Genomic DNA, 19,718 nt, shown 5'->3' on the forward strand with positions numbered 1-19,718 from the left:
GACTCAGCTGGTGGGAGAAGGAATATAAACTGAGGCCCTGTATTAGACGTAGACAGGGCAGTTGTAAACTTATCTTTTTTAGGAAGTGAGGAGCCCTCTTATCACCACCGTGGCCTTCATTCTATGCAAAGTAGAAGAAAATGTAATGATTTTCTTTGTGATCTTTGGTTGGTCAATGAGTCAGTAATCCTAAAGCTTAAACCAGAGCTCTGGTATCCTGTTAAAAAGAACAACTCAGCCCAACAGTGAAATAAGGAGACGGATATCCATCCAGTTTAGTTTTAGAAGCAAGAGGATGGACTTTATAGCTATACCTGTGAATCGGACCTGGCCATTTAGCTTCTTTGAGTCCCTGGGTACATCGCTCGACCTTTCCCAGTGACTCGAACGGGATCAGTATGATCATCATGACCGAGGCTGACATGATGGCTGCCTGAGGTCATGTGTGGCAAGTGGTTTGTGTGTGGCAGAGCTCAGTGTGTGTGCTTTCCTGTTCCCCTTCCATTGCCAAGTGAGGGGTCCCATTACGGCCTCTTTAATAAGGTGGTAGGGGGGAGTCTGTTCAGCGTCCATAAGGTGGTGTTTTCTGCAGCGTTATTTTAGAACCGGCGTTGGGTGGACTGGCGGCAGTCTTCCAGCCTGAAATTGGCTTTGGCATTTGTGCACTTGCAGATATCTTTGCTGCTGCCATCTGACACACAGATTTGGATCCAAGAATAAAGATTGGTGGAGACAGAGGACCAAGCAAATGACTGTTATTTTCCAGTCCTCTGTGACGAGGCACCCACCTCCTCCCAGTTGGTCCCCTTCACTACCACAGTGCTCTCGTCCTTGAACCTGTCCTCTCCTCTCCCCTGGAATTTCAGGGCAGAAAGTGCCTCACTTTCCTTAGCTGAGCGGTAGACTCTGAAGAGCTGGTTTGAGGTCCAGCTGTCTCACCCCGCTGTATGACGTTGACTGGTTGTTTGCCATTCCAGTTCTTTGTCTGGAAAGTAGGCACGATAACTTCCATTATCCTGTGAGCTCTGGCAGTGCAGAGTTTACGTGAGGATTCTGGGAGAACGTGCTCAAAAGCATTTTATATCCTAGAATGTGCAAAGAGGGGTTTTTCCTCTTCTTCCCTTCTTGAGAGTCCTTACTAATTTTCTCATTTCCAGGGTCCCAAGTATTTCCTGCTTTCCTCTCAGGTTCCTTCTCCACCACTTAAAAAAAAGCTTTCTTTAGATAGAACTCACATATCATACGATTCATTCATTGAAAAGTATACAATGCAGTGGGTTTTTAAATACATGACAGAGTTGAGCAAGCCCTACCATAATCAGTTTTAGCACATGTTCATTGTCTCAGAAGAAACCCTAACCTCACCAGCATTCACTTCACGTGCCTCCCCACCTGCCCACCCCTCATAGGCAACCACTGATCTCCTTTCTGTCTTTATATGATATATTTGCCTGGTCTGGATAGTTCATAGAATGGAATCATATAATATATGATCTTTGGTGACTGGCTTCTTCCACTCAGTGTAATGTTTTCAAGGTTCATTCCTGCTGTAATCCATATCACTACTTCATTTACTTTTATTGCCAAACAGTAGTCCATTGAATGGTTATGGGACATTTAATTCCTCCATTCGTTAGTAGATAGACATTGGACTGTTTCTCCTTTTTGGCTATTACGAATAGCGTCGCTGTGAACGTCCCCGTGCAAGTTTGGGTGAGTGCGCATGTTCTCAGGTCCCCTGGGTGTACGCGCAGGGGTGGAGTTGCTGGGTCGTAGTCACTCTGTGTTTAACCTCTTGAGGAGCAACTCCCAGACGGTTTGCTAAAGCTGCTGCTCCTGGTTTATATTTTCACCCGCAGTGCAGGAGGGTTCCAGTTCCTCCACATCCTCGCGAACACTTGTTTTATTATCTTCTTTATTGTAGCTGTCCTGCTGAGTAGGACGTGGCGCTATTTCATTGCAGTTTGATTTATACTTCCCTGATGACTAATGACATTGAGCATCTCTCTTCCTGTGCTTATGACCGTGTATGTGTGTATCTCCTTTTGAGAAATGTCTATCAGATCTTTGCCCATCTTTTAATTGAGTTGAGTTTTTATTGTTGAATTTTAGTAGTTCTTTATTCTAGATTCAGTCCCTCTCCTCCATATTTGAATATGTTTAAAATCCCTCCACTTGAAAGGTACCCCTGTTAGGCCTCTTTAGTTATTGTTTGCATGTTTGTTTTACTGGTCGTCATCGAGTACCTGCTATGTACTAGTTCTTGTGCTGGGGGCTGTGGATAGATTGTGACCAAGAGATGCAGAGTGTCTGTAGGCCAGAGCAGAAGATAGACTAAGAACAAGAATTGTATAGGCACTTAATCATAATAGTACTAATTCTCCCTGGAGAGTTGTAGGGGGCACTGAGTGTATATGGGGAGATCTGACCTGGTCTTGGAAATCAAGCCACACTTGAGCTGAGTCCTAATGAATATATTAGGATCAGTGGGGGAGGAGGGGATGGGCAGGAAAGAGGAGGCAGCACCTGCCAGTGCAGAACTGATAGAAGGTGAGTGTTTGGCGCTAGGGGGCGGTAGGAGGGAGGCAGTGGCTCAGGCTGGAGGTCACGCACAGCATGGGCTGTGGGCAGGACTTTGACCCTTGTCACCAGAGAACTGGGAAGCAGTTAGAAGCGTTAGAGCAGAGGAGAGGAATGGTAGGCCTGCCTTTTCTGTTGTGGTGTGGAGAGTGGATTAGAAAGGGCAAGAATGAGTGTTGGGGGGACCGCGCAGGAGGAGTGAGCGCGTCTTGGAGTTGGGTGGTAGCCGTGGAGGAGAAGAGGCGAAAAAATTCAGAGACAGCTTGGGAGTTGGAATGAATGGAACTGGTGAGTGGTGAAAGTGTGTGGCAAGTCATAAAGAAGAGTGAAAGGACTTCCAGGTTTGGGGCTGTGCCCCAAGTAGATGGTGGTGTGACTCACCAAGACAGAGGCTGTTGAAGTGGCGTAGCTCTGGGGACATGGGTGATGGTATAGAAAAGCTGGGTTTTCAGTTGACTTTGGAGTGCCCATGAGCCTCTGCAAATGAAGAAATGAAGATGTCTAGGAAAGGCGGGTCTGGAGCTCGGAGCCTGGGAAATATTGATTGGATTAGCGGCTCAGTAGGCACTGAAATCTTTAGTAAGAGGTGGTTCTGGTGGACTAGCAGGGGTGGGAGGCAGAGTGGCTTAGATTGAGGAATGGGTGGGAAAAGAGGAAATAGAGAAGGAGGAAGAAGATGTTTCCTAGAAAATGGTGTTGGAAAAGGGCCTGCCACATATTGAACATCTGGAATATCCAGCGGGTTGTAGGCCAAGGCCAAGAGGGTGTCGAGGAGGAAAAGCTGGGCTCTTGCCAATCAGAGGAGGGACTTGCCGAGATACAAGCTCTGTAGACTGGGAGGCGAAGGTGGTGCCAGCCCAGGAACCAGAAGTCTGGACAGAGGTTTGAATTCTGTTTTATACGCCTGGCATGAGACTGTTGACTGTGCGACCAAAGGAAGTGTATTCAGTGTCCTCTATGTGTGTGTTTTCAGGATGCTGAGAAGTCCCACTTGACCATCCTAATAAAACCATCCTGGTCATTGGAAAGTATCTGTCAGTTCCCTGCCACACAGGAAGTGGTGGCCCAGCTGCAGGGCCAGATCTTGAAGCTGCAGGCAGAGTTGAAGGAGTTTAAAATTCACAATAAGCAACTTCACCAAAAGTTAATTCTGGCTGAAGCAATGATGGAGGGGAGCCCAGCGCCAGACAAAACGCTACTGAAAGGTAAGCACCTAGAAAAATGTATTCTCCGTGAGCTAGATGAACGACCTGATAGAACTGCTTGAAATGTCAGCCTTGTTGTTTAGAATTGCAATAAGTTTGAGTATAAATATCATGAATTGCAGTGATTAATCTTGACTCTTGACAAATAACACAATCGAGGGAACAGAATAAGGAAAATGAATCTATTGTTTTCCTTCTGTTCTGGAATCTGGATCCAGGGACCTTGTGCTCACAGGTCTTATAAGGTCACAGTGCTCCTTTCACTTGGGGTCCTCTGGGGTGCCCCAGTTGTGATGACTGGAGCTTGGGCCTGTTTTCTGGCTCCGTCTGTGGAAGCCTCAGGCATGTGGCCTCCCGTATGTAAGTCAAGTCCTCTTTGCTGGGTTCTTTGGAACATCCAGGGCTAATTCCAAACCCTCTGACCTTATGTCTTGCTCTAGAAGTGACCTGCCTGCCTACCCACTTTGCGCCTGCCGTCTGTGCTCTCCTGGGGGCTCCCAACACGTCCTTTGAGTCGATGTGTCAAGGGTGAACTGCATAGACTTGGAGGGAGCGCCTCCGGCGGGCCCCGGGTCTGGAACAGGGGTTCTTGGAGATTTGGGACTGCTGCCCCTTTGTGAATCTTGAGAGAGCTGAGGGCCTCTCACAACAAAGGCTATCATTGCAGAGGATTCAGGAGTCCACAGACGTGCTTCTGTTGACTCCTGATTTTGAACTTCTGCTCTGAGCAGATGAGAGCAACACACAGTAATATTAGCAATAACAACCATCTTTTATTTATCCATTCAAAAAGTACTCACTAAATCCTCCTGTGAGCCAGGCACTGCTGAGTCACCGGGAAGACAGGAGTGAACAAAGCAGATGAAGCCTGGGTCTGGCTTACATGCATCTGGGGAGAGAAAGACCACCAGCCCAGAAGCAGATAAATAATACGTGAACTGAGAAGTGCTGAGAAGTATGGTGGAGAAAATAAAGCTGGGTTAAGGGTGCGGATCACGTGTAGTGGGGTAGGGTTTGCTAATGTATGTGGAATGTTCCAGAGCGCATCCCCGACGAGGCCCCATTTAAGTGGAAACCAGGAGGAAATGAGTGGGCTAGTTATCCTGGATGTTCCTCCCTGGTAGAAGGAGCAAGGGCGAAGTCCCTGATGTTGCTTTGAGCTTGAGAGGTTGGATGAGGAGGAGGAAGGGCAGTTCTGTGGCTGGGGTGGCCTGGGAAAGCGGGAGACGGGAAGCGGTCAGGGAGGCGGCAGGTCGGGGAGGCCTGGGAAAGCGGGAGATGGACAGCGGTCAGGGAGGCGGCAGGTCGGGGAGGCCTGGGAAAGCGGGAGACGGGAAGCGGTCAGGGAGGCGGCAGGTTGGGGAGGCCTGGGAAAGCGGGAGACGGGAAGCGGTCAGGGAGGCGGCAGGTTGGGGAGGCCTGGGAAAGCGGGAGATGGGAAGCGGTCAGGGAGGCGGCAGGTTGGGGAGGCCTGGGAAAGCGGGAGACGGGAAGCGGTCAGGGAGGCGGCAGGTCGGGGAGGCCTGGGAAAGCGGGAGATGGACAGCGGTCAGGGAGGCGGCAGGTCGGGGAGGCCTGGGAAAGCGGGAGATGGACAGCGGTCAGGGAGGCGGCAGGTCGGGGAGGCCTGGGAAAGCGGGAGATGGACAGCGGTCAGGGAGGCGGCAGGTCGGGGAGGCCTGGGAAAGCGGGAGATGGGAAGCGGTCAGGGAGGCAGCAGGTTGGGGAGGCCCTGCCCGCCCTTCCAGAGCTCTGATTTCTACCCCAGGTGAGACTGTCACAGCGCGTGGAGCGGCGGAGTCATGTGATCTGACTTGAGCTGTAACGTGGGGATCGGAAAACTGGCCTGTGGGCCACGCGCTGCCTGTATTTGTCAAGTTGTATTGGAACACGTTTGCATATTGACTGCTTTTGCACTATGATGCAGAGTTGGGAGAGACCCTGTGGCTCCCAAAGTGTAAAGTGCTTATTATTTGGCTTTTAAGCAAAATAGGGCATCCTCTCTGAAAGGACCACTTTCATGTGAACCATCGGAAGGACGGAGTTACCACACAGTGGGATGGGACAGCCTGCAGGAGAGGCAGGCACTAGGTGTCTGGTTCTGGACTTCTGTGTGATGCCTGATGACTGTCCTGGGGGAGACGGCAGGGAGGCCTCTGGAGGTGGATGTGTCGGGAGTCAAGGGGGGACTTACGTGTGATGCCTGATGACTGTCCTGGGGAGACGGCAGGGAGGCCTCTGGAGATGGCTGTGTCAGGAGTCAAGGGGGGAGGTCTGGGCCAGAGCTATATACACTTAGGCAGTATCAACATGTCCCTGGTGCTCGAAGCCATAAGACTTGCAGACATAGGGAGTAGGTCCAGGGACAGACTGGGCTCTCTCCTCAGTAGAGTGAAGGAACGGCCGGTGGGGCAGCGGGGAGCCACGAGAGGATGACGGGCAGGAGCTGTGCGAGGGACAGGTTGGCCAAGTGGAAGCTGACAGTGAGACGAGGACTGAGGACTGGCCTGGGGTGTAGCCGTGGGAGAGTCCTTTGTGACGTGGAAGGGCGCTGGTTCAGTGGCGTGGGTGGGGCCTGACTAGCATGGGTTCCAGAGAGAGTGGGGGAAGCAGCTGGGGACAGTGAGGACACACCGCTCTGAGGGACAAGAGAAGCAGGGCGTTGTCACTGAATCAGGTGACCGTGCTGGCTGCAGGAAGGTGGGGTGGGTGGTGGCAGAGCCTGACAGCATGAGCCTCAAAGCCAGAGTGTTTAGGGAAGAGAGAATGGTCTGGAAGGGCCAGTGAAGAGCAAAGGCACTTCCACACCTCCAGGGCCACGGTAACGGGTTGTGGGGAGGAAACAGGCCCTACCGAGGAGGCCGTGGAGAAGCATGTCGGGGACAGCTCGGGTGCCCTTAGAATGAGGGGTGAGAAGGATGTGCAGGGAGGAGACTGACTTGGGGTTTTGCGAGTGAAGGGTGTGTATCCTGGGGTGAGAAGATGGCATCACTTAGGGGACTTTCATAGTGGTTCAGGGAAGGGAGATGACTGCGAACCTACAACTTCCTGGGCCAGAAAAAAAATAGCATCTATTGTTTATTCAGCTCCACTGTCCATTTAAAAAAATTTTTCCATTGATTTGAGAGAGAGTTAGAGAAGCATCAGCTCATTCCACTTAGTTGTTCCATTTAGTTGTGCACTCATTGATTGCGTCTCATACGTGCCCTGAGTGAGGATCAAATCCGTGACCTCAGCACGATGATTTGTCTGCTGAGCCACCCAGCCAAGGTCCCCACTGTCCAATTTAAATACATGATCTAGTTGAAGCCTCTTAACAGTCCTTTTGAGGCCGGTACGGTCATTATTCCTGGTTTATTGCTGAGGCACAGCTTTAGCGGTAAGGTGACTAGGCTGCAGTCACAGTTCCTGCTCTCCCGAGCTAGGAGTGAACCAGCCTGCCCGATCTCAAAGCCTGTGCCCTTTACCGTTTCACAAAGCTATGGTACTTTGCATGTGGATTTTAGGATGAAATATAGCCAGAGGTATTTCCCGTTTAATTTCAGGTCCTCCATCGGGTTTGCCTTAGTTGTGGTGTCAGGATCAGCTGGCCTTTGGCAGGATTGCTTTTCCCTCCCTCCCTCCTTTATCTGTCTTCTTTTTTTTATTTTTTGTATTTTTCCAAAGTGAGAAGTGGGGGGGCGGCAGACAGACAGATGCCTGCATGTGCCCAACTGGGATCCATCTGGCATGCCCACCAGGGGGCAATGCTCTGCCCATCTGGAGCATTGCTCTGCTGCAACCGGAGCCATTCTAGCACCTGAGGCGGAGGCCGTGGAGCCATCCTCAGTGCCCGGGCCAACTTTGCTCCAATGGAGCCTTGGCTGCGGGAGGGGAAGAGAGAGACAGAGAGAAAGGAGAAGGGTAAGGATGGAGAAGCAGATGGGCGCTTCTCCTGTGTGCCCTGGCTGGGAATCGAACCTGGGACTTCCACACGCAGGACTGGCACCCTCCTTTCTCTTAATCCAGCCACCTACCCATGTAGGTGTCTGTTCACTCGTCCAGTGAATGTCCCGTGAGCACTTGGCTGTGTCCCTGGCCTCACACACTGGGCGTGGGAGAGGGAGAGCAATGAGAGACCTCCCTGTCTCTTGGTGGGAGCAGATTATTAGCAAATCAGTGCAGGGTGGGAGGAGGGGCACCTGAGAGAGGAGCGGCTTTATGGCAAAGGTGACTCAGCCAAATGGAGGCCCTGGCACTTTGCCCAGGGCTTGCCATTTGCACTTGACGATGTTTTCGTTTCTTGCTCAGACCCAAGGGTGCTTTGGCAAGGTGCTACTTCTTTCCGAAGTTGTCCAGAGACCCTGGGGCCTCTGTCTCGGGAAAGGTGGGCCTGAGTCTATAGAATTCATCTTCTCACTCAGAGTTTTTTGAGAGCCTGGGCTTAAACCATTCCAGACAAGCAGCAGTATATTTATGCGTTTTATGTCCTGTTATGGCAGCTCGATAGATTAATTTTATCTTATAAATTGCATTTTGCCTCCCCAGCGTTTTTATTTCCCTGTTGTATCCTTGTGTTCTCAGTTGCTTGGCTAAGTTTCAAGTCTGTGTTTTTATTTCGTTTTGTTCTCTTTGTGAGTGCCTGTAGCCCAGCCCCTTGTGGGAGCAGCCTACCAAGCTAGCCCAGGGAAGGCGGAAGGGGTTAAAGCCATGCCCTGTGTCTGGAGAAACAAGGACAGGGACAGTGATCAGCAGACCAGCTACGAGGCCAGTCAGAATTCAGCCCCTCTATGCATTGAACAGCTACCGTATGCCGGGCACCATTGGAGGGTTTTATATAAAAATCTTTGCTAAACTCTGCGACAGCCATCTTAGGCCATTGTCATTATTCCCATTTAGCACATGTGGAAGTTGAGGTTTTTAAAAAGAATTGATCTGGGGTCAGCCAGCTGGTAAGGAGGTCAATGAGTCAAGGTACAGTGGGATGTCTGTCCGAGCTTACTGGTCCATTTGTCAGATACTTTCCCACCAGGCAGCGGCTGGGTTCTGGTGGCTCTGCCCACAAGGGTGCATACCTGCTCTCAGGGGTCCCTAGTCAGCGCCTCCCTCACTCAGGTTTCTCTGTGCTGCTGGCTGCTGTCAGGACTGCGCAGCTGGCCTCCGGCCCCTGGGGAGAAAGGGTCAGGTGCGTCTAAGCTGACACTTGTTCCGTGGGGTTTGGTGGGCAAGTCAGTGGGAAAGGAAGAGAGATGTGAGTGAGGCCCCAGGGACATTGTAACATTATGCGGTACTGTGAACAGGTACATGTGTTCCCATTCAATCGGTATGAACACATGCTTACAGTTTTTTCTTTCTACCTTTGACACCCCCCCCCTTTATTAAAAAAAAATTGCTATTATTCTGTAGCTAATTCACTCTGTAAGAAACAGTTGCCTTCAGGAGATCTAAATTTGTCCTGGGGTGGCCGTGAGAGGGCCAGTCCCTGAGAGAGTATGCTTCCCCAGGGCCCCTGTTCAGTGCAGTGAGAACATGGTCACAGGCTTCTGCATGTTCGGGCCTAATGGAGAAAGCCACTGCACCAGGTTATAAAGTCCCCCTTAGCTGAATTTTAGAAAGTTCTAGAATTGCAGTAGTCCCTCTAATGCAAGTAAATGGACTTGGGGACATCTTTCCGTGTTCTTGGTTGGTTACTGAAGGCTTCTTGACTGGTTGGCAGTTTCCCTCTCAAATACTCATCATTAGTGACCTTTCCTTTTTCTTAATGTACTTCTAGAATTACACATGCTGGTACCTCTACCTGAATTTGCTTAGCACCTCATTCTTTAGGCCTTATTTATTTTGACAGAGAAAGAGAGAGAAACAGGTGGAAGAGAAAGAGATGAGAAGCATCAACTTGTAGTTGCATCACTTTAGTTGTTCATTGACTGCTTTCTTATACATGCCTTGACCAGGGGTCTTCAGCCAAGCCAGTGACCCCTTGCTCAAGCCAACAACCTTTGTTGATGATCCCATTCTCAAGCCAGCGACCCCGTGCTTAAGCGAGGTGAGCCCACACTCAAGTTGGTGACCCTGCACTCAAGCTGCTGACCTTGCACTCAAGCCAGATGAGCCCACGCTGAAGCTGGTGACCTGGGACCTCAGTGTCCCAGGTCGATGTTCTATCCACTGTGCTACCACTGGTCAGGCTCTTTATGCCTCTCTTTAGGCGAGGCCTTTCTGAATCCCCCAATTGTTTAAACATTCTCATTCCCCTCCCCTCTCCCGTATTTCGGTCTTGAGTTGACTTGCTCCGTGACTGCCCTGCGCAGGGCGGAGTGCTGTGTGTGATGCCCGCACTGCTGGTCCCTCTTCAGTAGCTGGATAGATACTTGGGAACTGAATGAAGGGCCTGATTGGCCTTCGCATCGAGGGCTGAGGAGCGTCGCTCCCTGCTCTAGCACCCCTGGCCTGGGGACAGACCCTGGATGAGGCCGGACGCAGCATTCAGTCTTGGAGGTGTGCTGCCAGCTTGGTGGGGGCTCTGCTGCTTATTCTCCCTGAAGCTTGGGCCGGTTCTCATCTCTCTAAGCCTCAATTTCCTTTTCTGTAAAATAGGTGTACTAGTGATGCCCCACAGGGTGGTCATGAGGATTAAATGGATAGCACAGGTGAGGTGCTTGGTGCCTAGGCCCGGATCTGGCACACGGTTATATGCCCTGAGGTCTTGCTAAACATGCAGGTTCACACCGTGTACTATAGCTTATAATCCTCTCTCACACCCTCCATGCAGTGACTTTTAAATGAAAAACGGAAGAAACAAAAGGACATTTGTTTGTGTCTTCCGTTTGTCTCTGCCTCATGATTACTGAACAATACTCATCAGAAGTGATCTTCATTCTCACGAGTGAACATTCCTTCTTGCCCTGAAATTACGTTCTCATGCGGTTGTTATAGCAGAGCTTTCCCTGTCTCGGAGGGTGGTTCACTGCAGAGAAGCCTTGTTGCGATCTCTCCCCCTCTCTCTGTCTCTCTCTCACTCCTCCAGCCAGCAGTACTGACAGGACCTTCTCTGCCCCGGGCCCCGTGCCGGCACTGGAGGCAGAGCTGAAGGACACAGTCTCCACCCTGGAGGACCCCAAAGACTAGTGTTTACAGCAGATTTTGTACAGTGAGAATGCTATGTTAAGAATGTTTCCTTTAAAGTCATGGAGCAGCCACTTTCTAAAATAAAAAGGTTTATCTTACGGTATTTTCATCGTGGGCAGAGAGACATGAGCTTCAAGTCATGGGAGCAGGTGCAGAACCCAGAGATGGGAGTGTGCAGTCTGATGAGGGTTTGTGTGCTTTTCTTTCTGAGACGTTGTCTAGGTCAGTGGTCCCCAACCCCTGGGCCGCAAACTGGTACCAGTCCGCAGAGAAAGAATAAACAACTTACATTATTTCCGTTTTATTTATATTTAAGTCTGAACGATGTTTTATTTTTAAAAAATAACCAGATTCCCTCTGTTACATCCATCTAAGACTCACTCGTGACGCTTGTCTCCGTCACGTGATACATTTATCCGCCCGTGAAAATATTTTCTGACGTTAAGCTGGTCCATGGCCCAAAAAAGGTTGGGGACCACTAGCCTAGGTCGTCACGTCCCGCTCACGTTGTTGTTCTTGCAGCATTTTCCAAGTCCACAGCCTTTGCTCGAGTGCCTCCTGGGGCAGGCGTCCTCAGCCATCTTTGAACAGTTTTAGGGAAGCAAAAGGTGTTAATATTGGTTGGTTCCTTCACTCTTGTGTGCCAGACACTGTTAGGCCTTTTGCAGATATTGTCCTATTTGATCCTAAAAACAGAACAAACACAGACCTTCATAGTGACTGGTATTCTTCCTATTTTGTGAATGAGCCTCGAAGAGGTTATGTAACTTGCTGAAGGTCATGTAACTAAGTGGCATGCAGGTCGATGGCAGAGGCCGAGTTTGAAACTGAGTCTGTTAGGTTTCACAGATGGGTTTTTGTACCAAAGTTTGCTGCCTCTTAAATATTCAAATAACTCATTATATTGAGCTGGGCTCTCCCTGGACACAGGCAGTGTGGTAAGTGATTAAGGACAGAAGCTCTGGACTCAGGCCTGAGCTGGAAGCCTCACAACAAGTGTATGTATTAGGCATGCCTGGGGAAACTGAGGCTCTAATGTAGCAAGTGGGGGTGACCCCCCTTCTCTTTGGCTTCAAAGCTGTGTGTTTCCACGGCGCCCCTCCGCCTCTCAGACAGGTGTGGCCGCATCCCTGGGGACTTAAAGTGGCTGTAAGGAAATGTTTCTTAGCAGGATTGTGAGTCACCAAAACTACTCACCACAGGGGACATCGTGGCGTCTCCTGGAAATTGGCAGACATGGAAATGAGAAGACTCTTTTGTTGTGGATTTTAGAATTACCACTCTTTAACCTTTCTTCCCTCAGCCCCTGGTATTTACCAGACCTTTCCTGGCTTCCGGCCCAGCCAGGCATTGCACTGGGCACTGAGACTGGGAAGGTGAAGGGCGAGTGAGGGAGAGGGTCCGGACAACTAATTACTATGTAAATAAATATTAAAAAGCTGATTCTAGTTCCCCCATTAGCACCCAGCAGGTATTACATTTGTACCAGGTAATATATATCAGGTGCTGTGGACGCCAGGTGGGAGGGACTGTTTTCAAAGCTTGGAGATGGACTTGGAGAGGAAGGAAATCAGGTCTGGGTGTAGGAGGAGGAGCAGGAGCAGCAGCAGCAGAGTAGGGGTGGAGTGTGTTCCAGGCAGAGGAAAAGGCACATGCCGGGGCACGGAGGCATGGCCCAGCCTGGAGTGGGTAGGGATCCTGGTAAATGGTAAGCAGGGAGTCGCCATAGTTGCTGCCCAGGAATGTTCCAGAAAAGACCACTTGGAGCTAGATCATGGAGGCTCTCAGATGCCTGAGAGGGGGTGTGGGTTTGGTCCTCAAGACAGTGGGGTTATTGGTGAGTGGCGGCAGGAGATGGTTACCATGGTTAAACTCCCCTTTTAGAGCTGTCACTCTGAGGAAGAGGGAGGATGCATTCAGGGAGGCCTGTCAGGTGGCTTTGCAGTGGTCTGCTTGGCAGTGGCCGTGAGGAAGGACAGAGGGGACTGATTTCAGGACATGCTGACATAACTGGGTTTGATTTTCAGACTCTGAAATCGACCAGCCGCGGGACTGTGCCATGTCACCAACATGCAGAGAGACTGCTTCTGAAGAGTTTTGGGGCCCATCTTCAGAAGCTTCTTACCTGAGTTCTAACAGTCAGCTTTCCACTAAAGCCAGCATGGTTGGAATCGATCAGTCTAAGGACATCGACACCTCAAATGATCCAGAAAACTTAAAACAGAAAATCCGTGACTTGGAAACCGAGCTCGAGGGCTACCGGAATTTCGTGTTTCAGCTTCAGAAGCACGTGCAGTGCAGTGAGGCCATTATCACAGTTCTGTGTGGGACAGAAGGGGCCCAGGGTGGCTCCAGCCAGCCCAGGGGTAGTGCTGCTGAAGACGAGATGACCTTTTCAAGTTTGCACCAAGTCCGTTATGTGAAGCACATGAAGCTCTTCCACCCACCGGCCCCAGGGGTGCTGGCTGGCGGGACACTCGCCCGTGGGACGCCGGACGGCCCGGAGCAGCGGCTGGTAGGCCAGCAGCACGAGCTGCAGAAGGAGCAGAATCTGAGCACGGAACTTGTCAGTGAAGTCCATAACCTGCAGAAGTTGTTCAGAGACCTCTCGCCCTCTAGGTACCTTCGCTGTCCTCTCCCCCTGTTCGGGGCCGCAGTTGGCCCCTGGGTCGGAGCCCGTAAGCTAAAGGGCCGGGCAGTGGGGTGTGCACTGCGGGAGGCGTGGCCGGGGGTGCAGGCAGCCGGTCCCGGTGGAGGACTGACACACCTGACAGACGAGGCCACGGCCCGTCGGCCTGCACACACACCAGCCTCGTGTCCTCTGCAGTCTCAGGGCAGATCTTGCCTCCACCCCGGTTGGGGACTCAGGGTACACGGTCTGTACCAGTCACTTGGCATGTTTGCTGAAGGGCAGTGCCCACTCCTGGGCGCCCTCACTGGCTTTTGCTTACTGTATTGTCCCACGGAAAGATGTCCCAGGCAGGGTGGGAGGAATATAAATATTTCCCATATCTTTACCCTTTGCAGTGGTCAGCAAACTGTGGCTCGTGAACCACATGCGGCTCTCTGGCCCCTTGAGTGTAGCTCTTCCACAAAATACCACGTGTGGGCGCTACCTTGATAAAGAATGTACCTACCTATATAGTTTACATTTTAAAAAAATTGGCTCTCAAAAGAAATTTCATTCATTGTACTGTTGATATTTGGCTCTGTTGACTAATGAGTTTGCTGACCACTACTTTAAAGTCATCTTAGAGAAACAAGCCTGTGTTGAAAGAGACGTACTCTTAGGTCATGAAGATGTGTTTTATGGGTCTGCATACATACAGTTTTGCTTCGTGAGATATGGCAAAAATGTGACCATTTTAAAATTGATCTTGATTCATCACCACTGTGAGACAAACACGTTGTTCTGAATTGTCAGGCGCCAGAGTGAAATTTTTCTAGACGTCCCAGACAGTGAGATTGAAGGAAGCTTGTCCTCATTGGAAGGCAGCTGTGTCAGACCTTCAGCTGCGCACTTCCCTTATTTAACCCTTCAGTTCACCAGACCAGGAGGTGTGTTAGGTGTGTTTTTGTAGACGAGGAAATGGAGCCTCGGAGAGGCCGCCTTGAGCTGCCTGAGAAGATTCACAGAGCCGTGGGTCGTGGCCCGGGTCCGGCTGCACTGTCCCACACTGACGCTCGGGCTCTTTGTCGTCCATTCAGCCGCCGCCCCCACCCACAGTACTGCTGTCACGGGATCTGTGTGTGCATGGGTAGCGGTCACCAGTCCCACATACTGTCATCATTCCAGGGACGGGAGAACTCGCTGACCTGAGGGTCAGTGTCTGCCACACCTCCTGGAGCCAGGCTACTTGGCCAGTTCCTCTGAACCACGTTCCCCTTCCCTTGTCTTTTTCTCGCGCCTCCTGGTACCCGAGGGCTCACAAGGGCAGCCCTCTGACCAACCTGGGCCAGGAGGTTCTGCTTGTTGCATAACAGAGCTCGGGCTTCGAAGGCAGAACTGTGTTTGAATTTGAAATTGTCACCTTAACTAACTTGAATTTGAAATCGTCACCTTTAACTAACTTCGCAATCACTGAGTCAGTTTCCTCTTCTGTTAAAGCCGAGGTTCATACATTTGTTGGACGATTGGGAGGATCAGATGACTTATAAAAAAACACCTATTCCAGTGACTGACAGGTCATAGACCCTCCATCCATGGTCGTTAGAATTCTGATTATTCCCTGACCTTTTGGTTGAGAGGAGTTAGTCCTGTCTTTGTTTTTCTGCCTGCAGGTTCTTTTTTGTTCTTGGTGAGAGTTAGTGGTGCGTTCTCTGACCTCAGGGCACTGTTTCTACAATTTGGAATGGGATTTTTGAAGAGTGTGTGAAAACTGATTGTTCTCCGGAGTCCTTGCCAATCTTACTTTAATTGGGGGCTTCCTAAGGTTAAAAATATTGCTGAAGAACCTTTGTTCCAGCATTTGTTGGCTGTTTTGAAATCGAAGAAGGAGTGACCTTGTACAGTTTCAATTTTTCTAAAAGTATATATACTTGTACAGCTGCAGGCTGTCATTTTTCCAATTAGTGTTAAGGTCGCAACAATTCAATTCTAAAATGATACAAGCATTTTCTCCCCCCCTTTCCTCAGGTACAGTTCCTTGGTTCAGTCCCAAGCCAGGGAGCTCTCCCTTCAGCGGCAGCAGATCAAGGATAGCCACGACATCTGTGTCGTTTGTCGGCAACACATGGACTCCGTGGTTAAGGCATTTGAGGAGTGGCTGCGGGCCAGCGGCGTGGATCGCGCGGCGGCCGCGGGCTTCCAGGAACAGCTGAGTCAGTGCGCCGAGCTGCTCCACACGCTGGAGATGCTGTTTCTCAGCGGTAAGTGGGGCGAGGCACTTCCAGTCCCAGGACCCAGCAGGGACCAACCGGGACTTCTGGGTGGGCCCAGGAGGGGCTGACTCCTTGGCCCTACTTACCTTCCCCCCTCTGTCTGCTCTGATGAGGTGACAGCAGGGCCACCCTGGCCGCTGCTTCCTTCCAGTGGCCGTTTCACTGTTCCCAACCTGGAGTCCAGTGCCCATGCCTCTGGGCCGGGCGGTGAGACTCACAGTGAGCCAGCCAGGACGTGCTGCCCCTCAGCATCTGCCACATGGGGGTCGCCTTCTCTGTGTTTTCCAGAGAAGGTGGAAATTGTTTTGGGGTTTTTTTTGGGGGGGGGGGAAACTCATGAGTTCTAAATATTGGCAACCACAAACTAACCAACCAAAAAACCCCCAAAACAAACCCCCAAAATATGTTTATTGGTTAAAACATTTTTCAAAGGTCAGAGGTGGTCAGAAGAAGGATGGAAGGAAACCCTTACTAATTATTTGTTATATGCTAGGTACCTTAATAAATATTACTAGTTTAATAAGTATGACTGCAATAAAAATGGGTTTTTTTTTTACAAAATAACTTGAAATTTTCTGAGACAGCAACAAAACTTCCATATGACCTCAGGCAGCTTTATCAGTGGTTGGTGTTTTGCCACATTGTGTTATCATTCCCCCTCCTCTCTGTATGTGCACACCTGTTATTTTTAATACAACCCCAAGAGAGCTTATTGATGATACCATGTGTCATCGATCCCAGAGATACTTCAGACCAAGACCATTCTCTTTCTTGACCACAATCAGCAAAATCAGGAAATAGTATTTTGAATTTATATTCTATAGTCAACTTTCACTAATTGAGTAATTCAGTACATAAATGATTGTGCTCTTGTGGTGTCACGTTAAGGAGGTCCCTGTGTCCGTTTGTCCCACTTTTAGTGGTATTAACTTTGATCACTTTTTAGCTGATGTCTGTCAGGGTTCTTCAGGGTGGATGACAGTGTTTCCCTGTGTGATGTAAAAGTAATTAATGGCAGACACTTTGTAACTCTGTGAGTGTTTCATTCCTCTTCAGACTGTTATTCATGAGATTTACCATCCATCCCTGATTCTTGCCTTAGTCAGTTATCACTGTGATGATGGCAACAGGATGATTTTTTTTTAATGTCCTCATTCATTCTTCATTTGTTATTAGGTGGCATCCGATGTAAGGATGAATTCTCCCTTTATCTCTGTTTATTTATATACCTGTTGTTTGTTTATTATCAGTGTTGACTTATAGAGTCTTCTTTTATTCAGTGGACTATTTATTAGCCATTCTATCATTGATATTAATGCTCAGGTGGTTCTAGAATTGGAGGGTGGCAGTTCCTTTTGACGTGCCTTTATCTTTTAAGGGGTCACTTTCTTACCTTCTGGCACACAAAAAAAGTGTTCCGGCCCTGGCCAGTTGGCTCAGGGGTAGAGCGTCGGCCTGGCGTGCAGGAGTCCTGGGTTTGATTCCCGGCCAGGACACACAGGAGAAGCGCCCATCTGCTTCTCCACCCCTCCCCCTCTCCTTCCTCTCTGTCTCTCTCTTCCCCTCCCGCAGCCGAGGCTCCGCTGGAGCAAAGATGGCCCGGGCGCTGAGGATGGCTCTGTGGCCTCTGCCTCAGGCGCTAGAATGGCTCTGATTGCGGCAGAGCGACGCCCGGATGGGCAGAGCATCGCCCCCTGGTGGGCGTGCCGGGTGGATCCCGGTCAGGTTGGGCGCGTGCGGGAGTCTGTCTGACTGCCTCCCCGTTTCCAACTTCGAAAAAATACAAAAAAAAAAAAAAGTGTTCCAGGCTCCTTTCATACTGTCCTTGCCCCTGCTTCAGCTGTTTCTCTGCATCGCCCTGGCTCGTTGCGAAGAGCATACCATCTAAAAACCCAGGAGTGGGCGCTGGCCGTGCTTGTTGCTACCGGCATGTCATTGTTTCTAGTCCCTTCAGCAGGCAGAACTAGGACATATGTTCACATACATACACAGGCACACTCTACATGTATGTAGAAAAAGTATGTATGTTTAAAAATGTAGACTATATTTAAGAAATCACCAAGGTGCCTCTGATTCCTGTTCGAGCCCACTGTGCTCTTTCTCACTCGTTCTTGCTTCCGTGTTTGTGTTTCCCGTCTCCTGGCTCCTGCAGCCTCAACGGGCTGCTCGTGTGCTTAGTTCTATAAATACACGCAGAGTTCCGGGGTCACTGTGCCCCTCCACTGTGGAAAACCTGAAAGAGTTCAAGATTTGTTCACGCTTATTTTTGTTTTTAGGCTAAAAGGGGATTTAGTTAGGTATTAAGTTTAGTTATTTGGTTTCATTCATTCTGTTATTCATTGAAATATGGTTAGACTTTTGTTTTGTCTGTTTATATTCAATTTTAGGATTCCTCACCCTTAGTGATTTAACTTAGTTTTATTTTTTGAATATGAATAACATTGAGTGAAAATTTTTATTCTTTTAAATTGCTTTTATGAAGTGATTATTGTTGCCCCTCTTCTTTCCGCCCATAGCGCTGCTTTCCACTCACCCCCTCTCTTTTCAGCCCACGGGGACGGGGCTGTCAGACTCCCTGGCTCCCCGTTGACACGGCGGCATTTGCTGGGGTCGCTGACAGCTGCCATTGCTGCACCCAGCAGTCAGCTGTCAGACCGCATTTTACTCAGACCCCCAGTTGTGGACGTGGGAACCTTCTCCCTTGGCTTCTCAGATGACCAATGAGTCGGTTCTCCACCCACCCCACTGGCTGCCCCTCGGAATTCCCTTCAGTCTGTGTCCAAATCGGACCCGTTTTCACTACCTTGGCTGCCACGGCTCCGGTTTGCTGTTGTCACCTCCCCGGACCATTGTGGTCTGTCCTCCCTGGATCCGCACTTCCACCCTGTCCACTACGGCCCATTCCCAGTGACGCTAAGTCAGGTCAGGTCCTTTCTCTGCTCCAGTGCCTGGCTCTCACGTCCTGCGTGCTCACCAGGGTCTGTGCTTGTGAGCCCAGGAGCCAGGTCCGTGGCTCAGGGTCACCACTGACTCGGCAGAACCAGGATCTGACCTCAGTTCTTCTCTCTTCATGCATAGGGTACAGATGGTTCATGAAGGTCCACATATGTTCAGTTTAATTCCAAGATAGAACACAGGGTATCTTGGCTGCTGGGCCCAGGGAATTTTTTTCCCAGATTTTTTAAAGAGCCCAACAGCTAAGCTCATTGCAGACTGATTTTTCTAGCCCCAGATGCGTGGAACCTTTGAAGGCCGTCAGGACGTGGGAGCACTTTTCCCAGCCTTATGACATCTGCTTTCTTCTGGCTGAGCTAAGGTCTTCCAGCGAAGCTACTTTTCATTAATATTGGAGAAATCCCTGAGCCCTCAAGACGGAGCTGTGTCTTCCGGGCCCAAGGCGCTTTCCATCTGTCTCCTCTCTTCCTGTGAGACAGCTACCTGGGCCCTGGGGGTGGGGCTGGGAGGGGGTGCCCCGCCAGCTGTCCACCTCCCTGGCCCAGCTTCCCCCTGGGTTTATTTTTAGTTATTGACCTTGACAAGCCCAGGAGAGCTCACTCTTTGTTTCCTGCAAAGCGGAAGGGTGTCAGGCTGGGCAGACAGCACAGACAGAACTTTATTTTCTCTCCCGAAGGGGTGAAGGTCTCGGGAACCTCACTGCCACGCTTCCTCTTGGAGGACAAAATGTAACAGAGGCGGGTCTTCCTTAGGTGCCGTCTTAGGAGTCTGGCTCCTGCATTAGAGCTGAGCTCACCACAAAGTCGTGTCATGTTTGAGGCAGTCGCATAGCATGAGTTCTTAAAAAATTTAAATACAAAATGTCTTGTTTTCTTATTACAAAGCAGTACATGTTTATTGTGGATAAGCAGATACTCCTGTAATTGCATGATTTATACAGCCAAACATGAACACCCTGGAGTTTATATTTTCAGCCCTCTTTTGTACATATTT

At 50.1% G+C, this 19,718-nt stretch overlaps 1 protein-coding gene across 5 annotated transcripts in view; it reads left to right on the plus strand.

Moving 5' to 3' along the window:
• Positions 1-19,718, plus strand: part of CDK5RAP2 (CDK5 regulatory subunit associated protein 2) — a 181,706-nt gene that overhangs the window by 117,843 nt on the left and 44,145 nt on the right. For all 5 annotated transcript variants that reach the window (XM_066256376.1, XM_066256378.1, XM_066256380.1 and 2 more), the window contains 3 exons: positions 3,554-3,785; positions 12,917-13,508; positions 15,526-15,758. In XM_066256376.1, the coding sequence (XP_066112473.1) occupies positions 3,554-3,785; positions 12,917-13,508; positions 15,526-15,758 (1,057 nt within the window). The remainder of the gene's footprint in view (positions 1-3,553; positions 3,786-12,916; positions 13,509-15,525; positions 15,759-19,718) is intronic.

This window comes from Saccopteryx bilineata, chromosome 2 (genome assembly GCF_036850765.1).
Source record: "Saccopteryx bilineata isolate mSacBil1 chromosome 2, mSacBil1_pri_phased_curated, whole genome shotgun sequence".
Lineage (NCBI taxonomy): Eukaryota > Metazoa > Chordata > Mammalia > Chiroptera > Emballonuridae > Saccopteryx > Saccopteryx bilineata.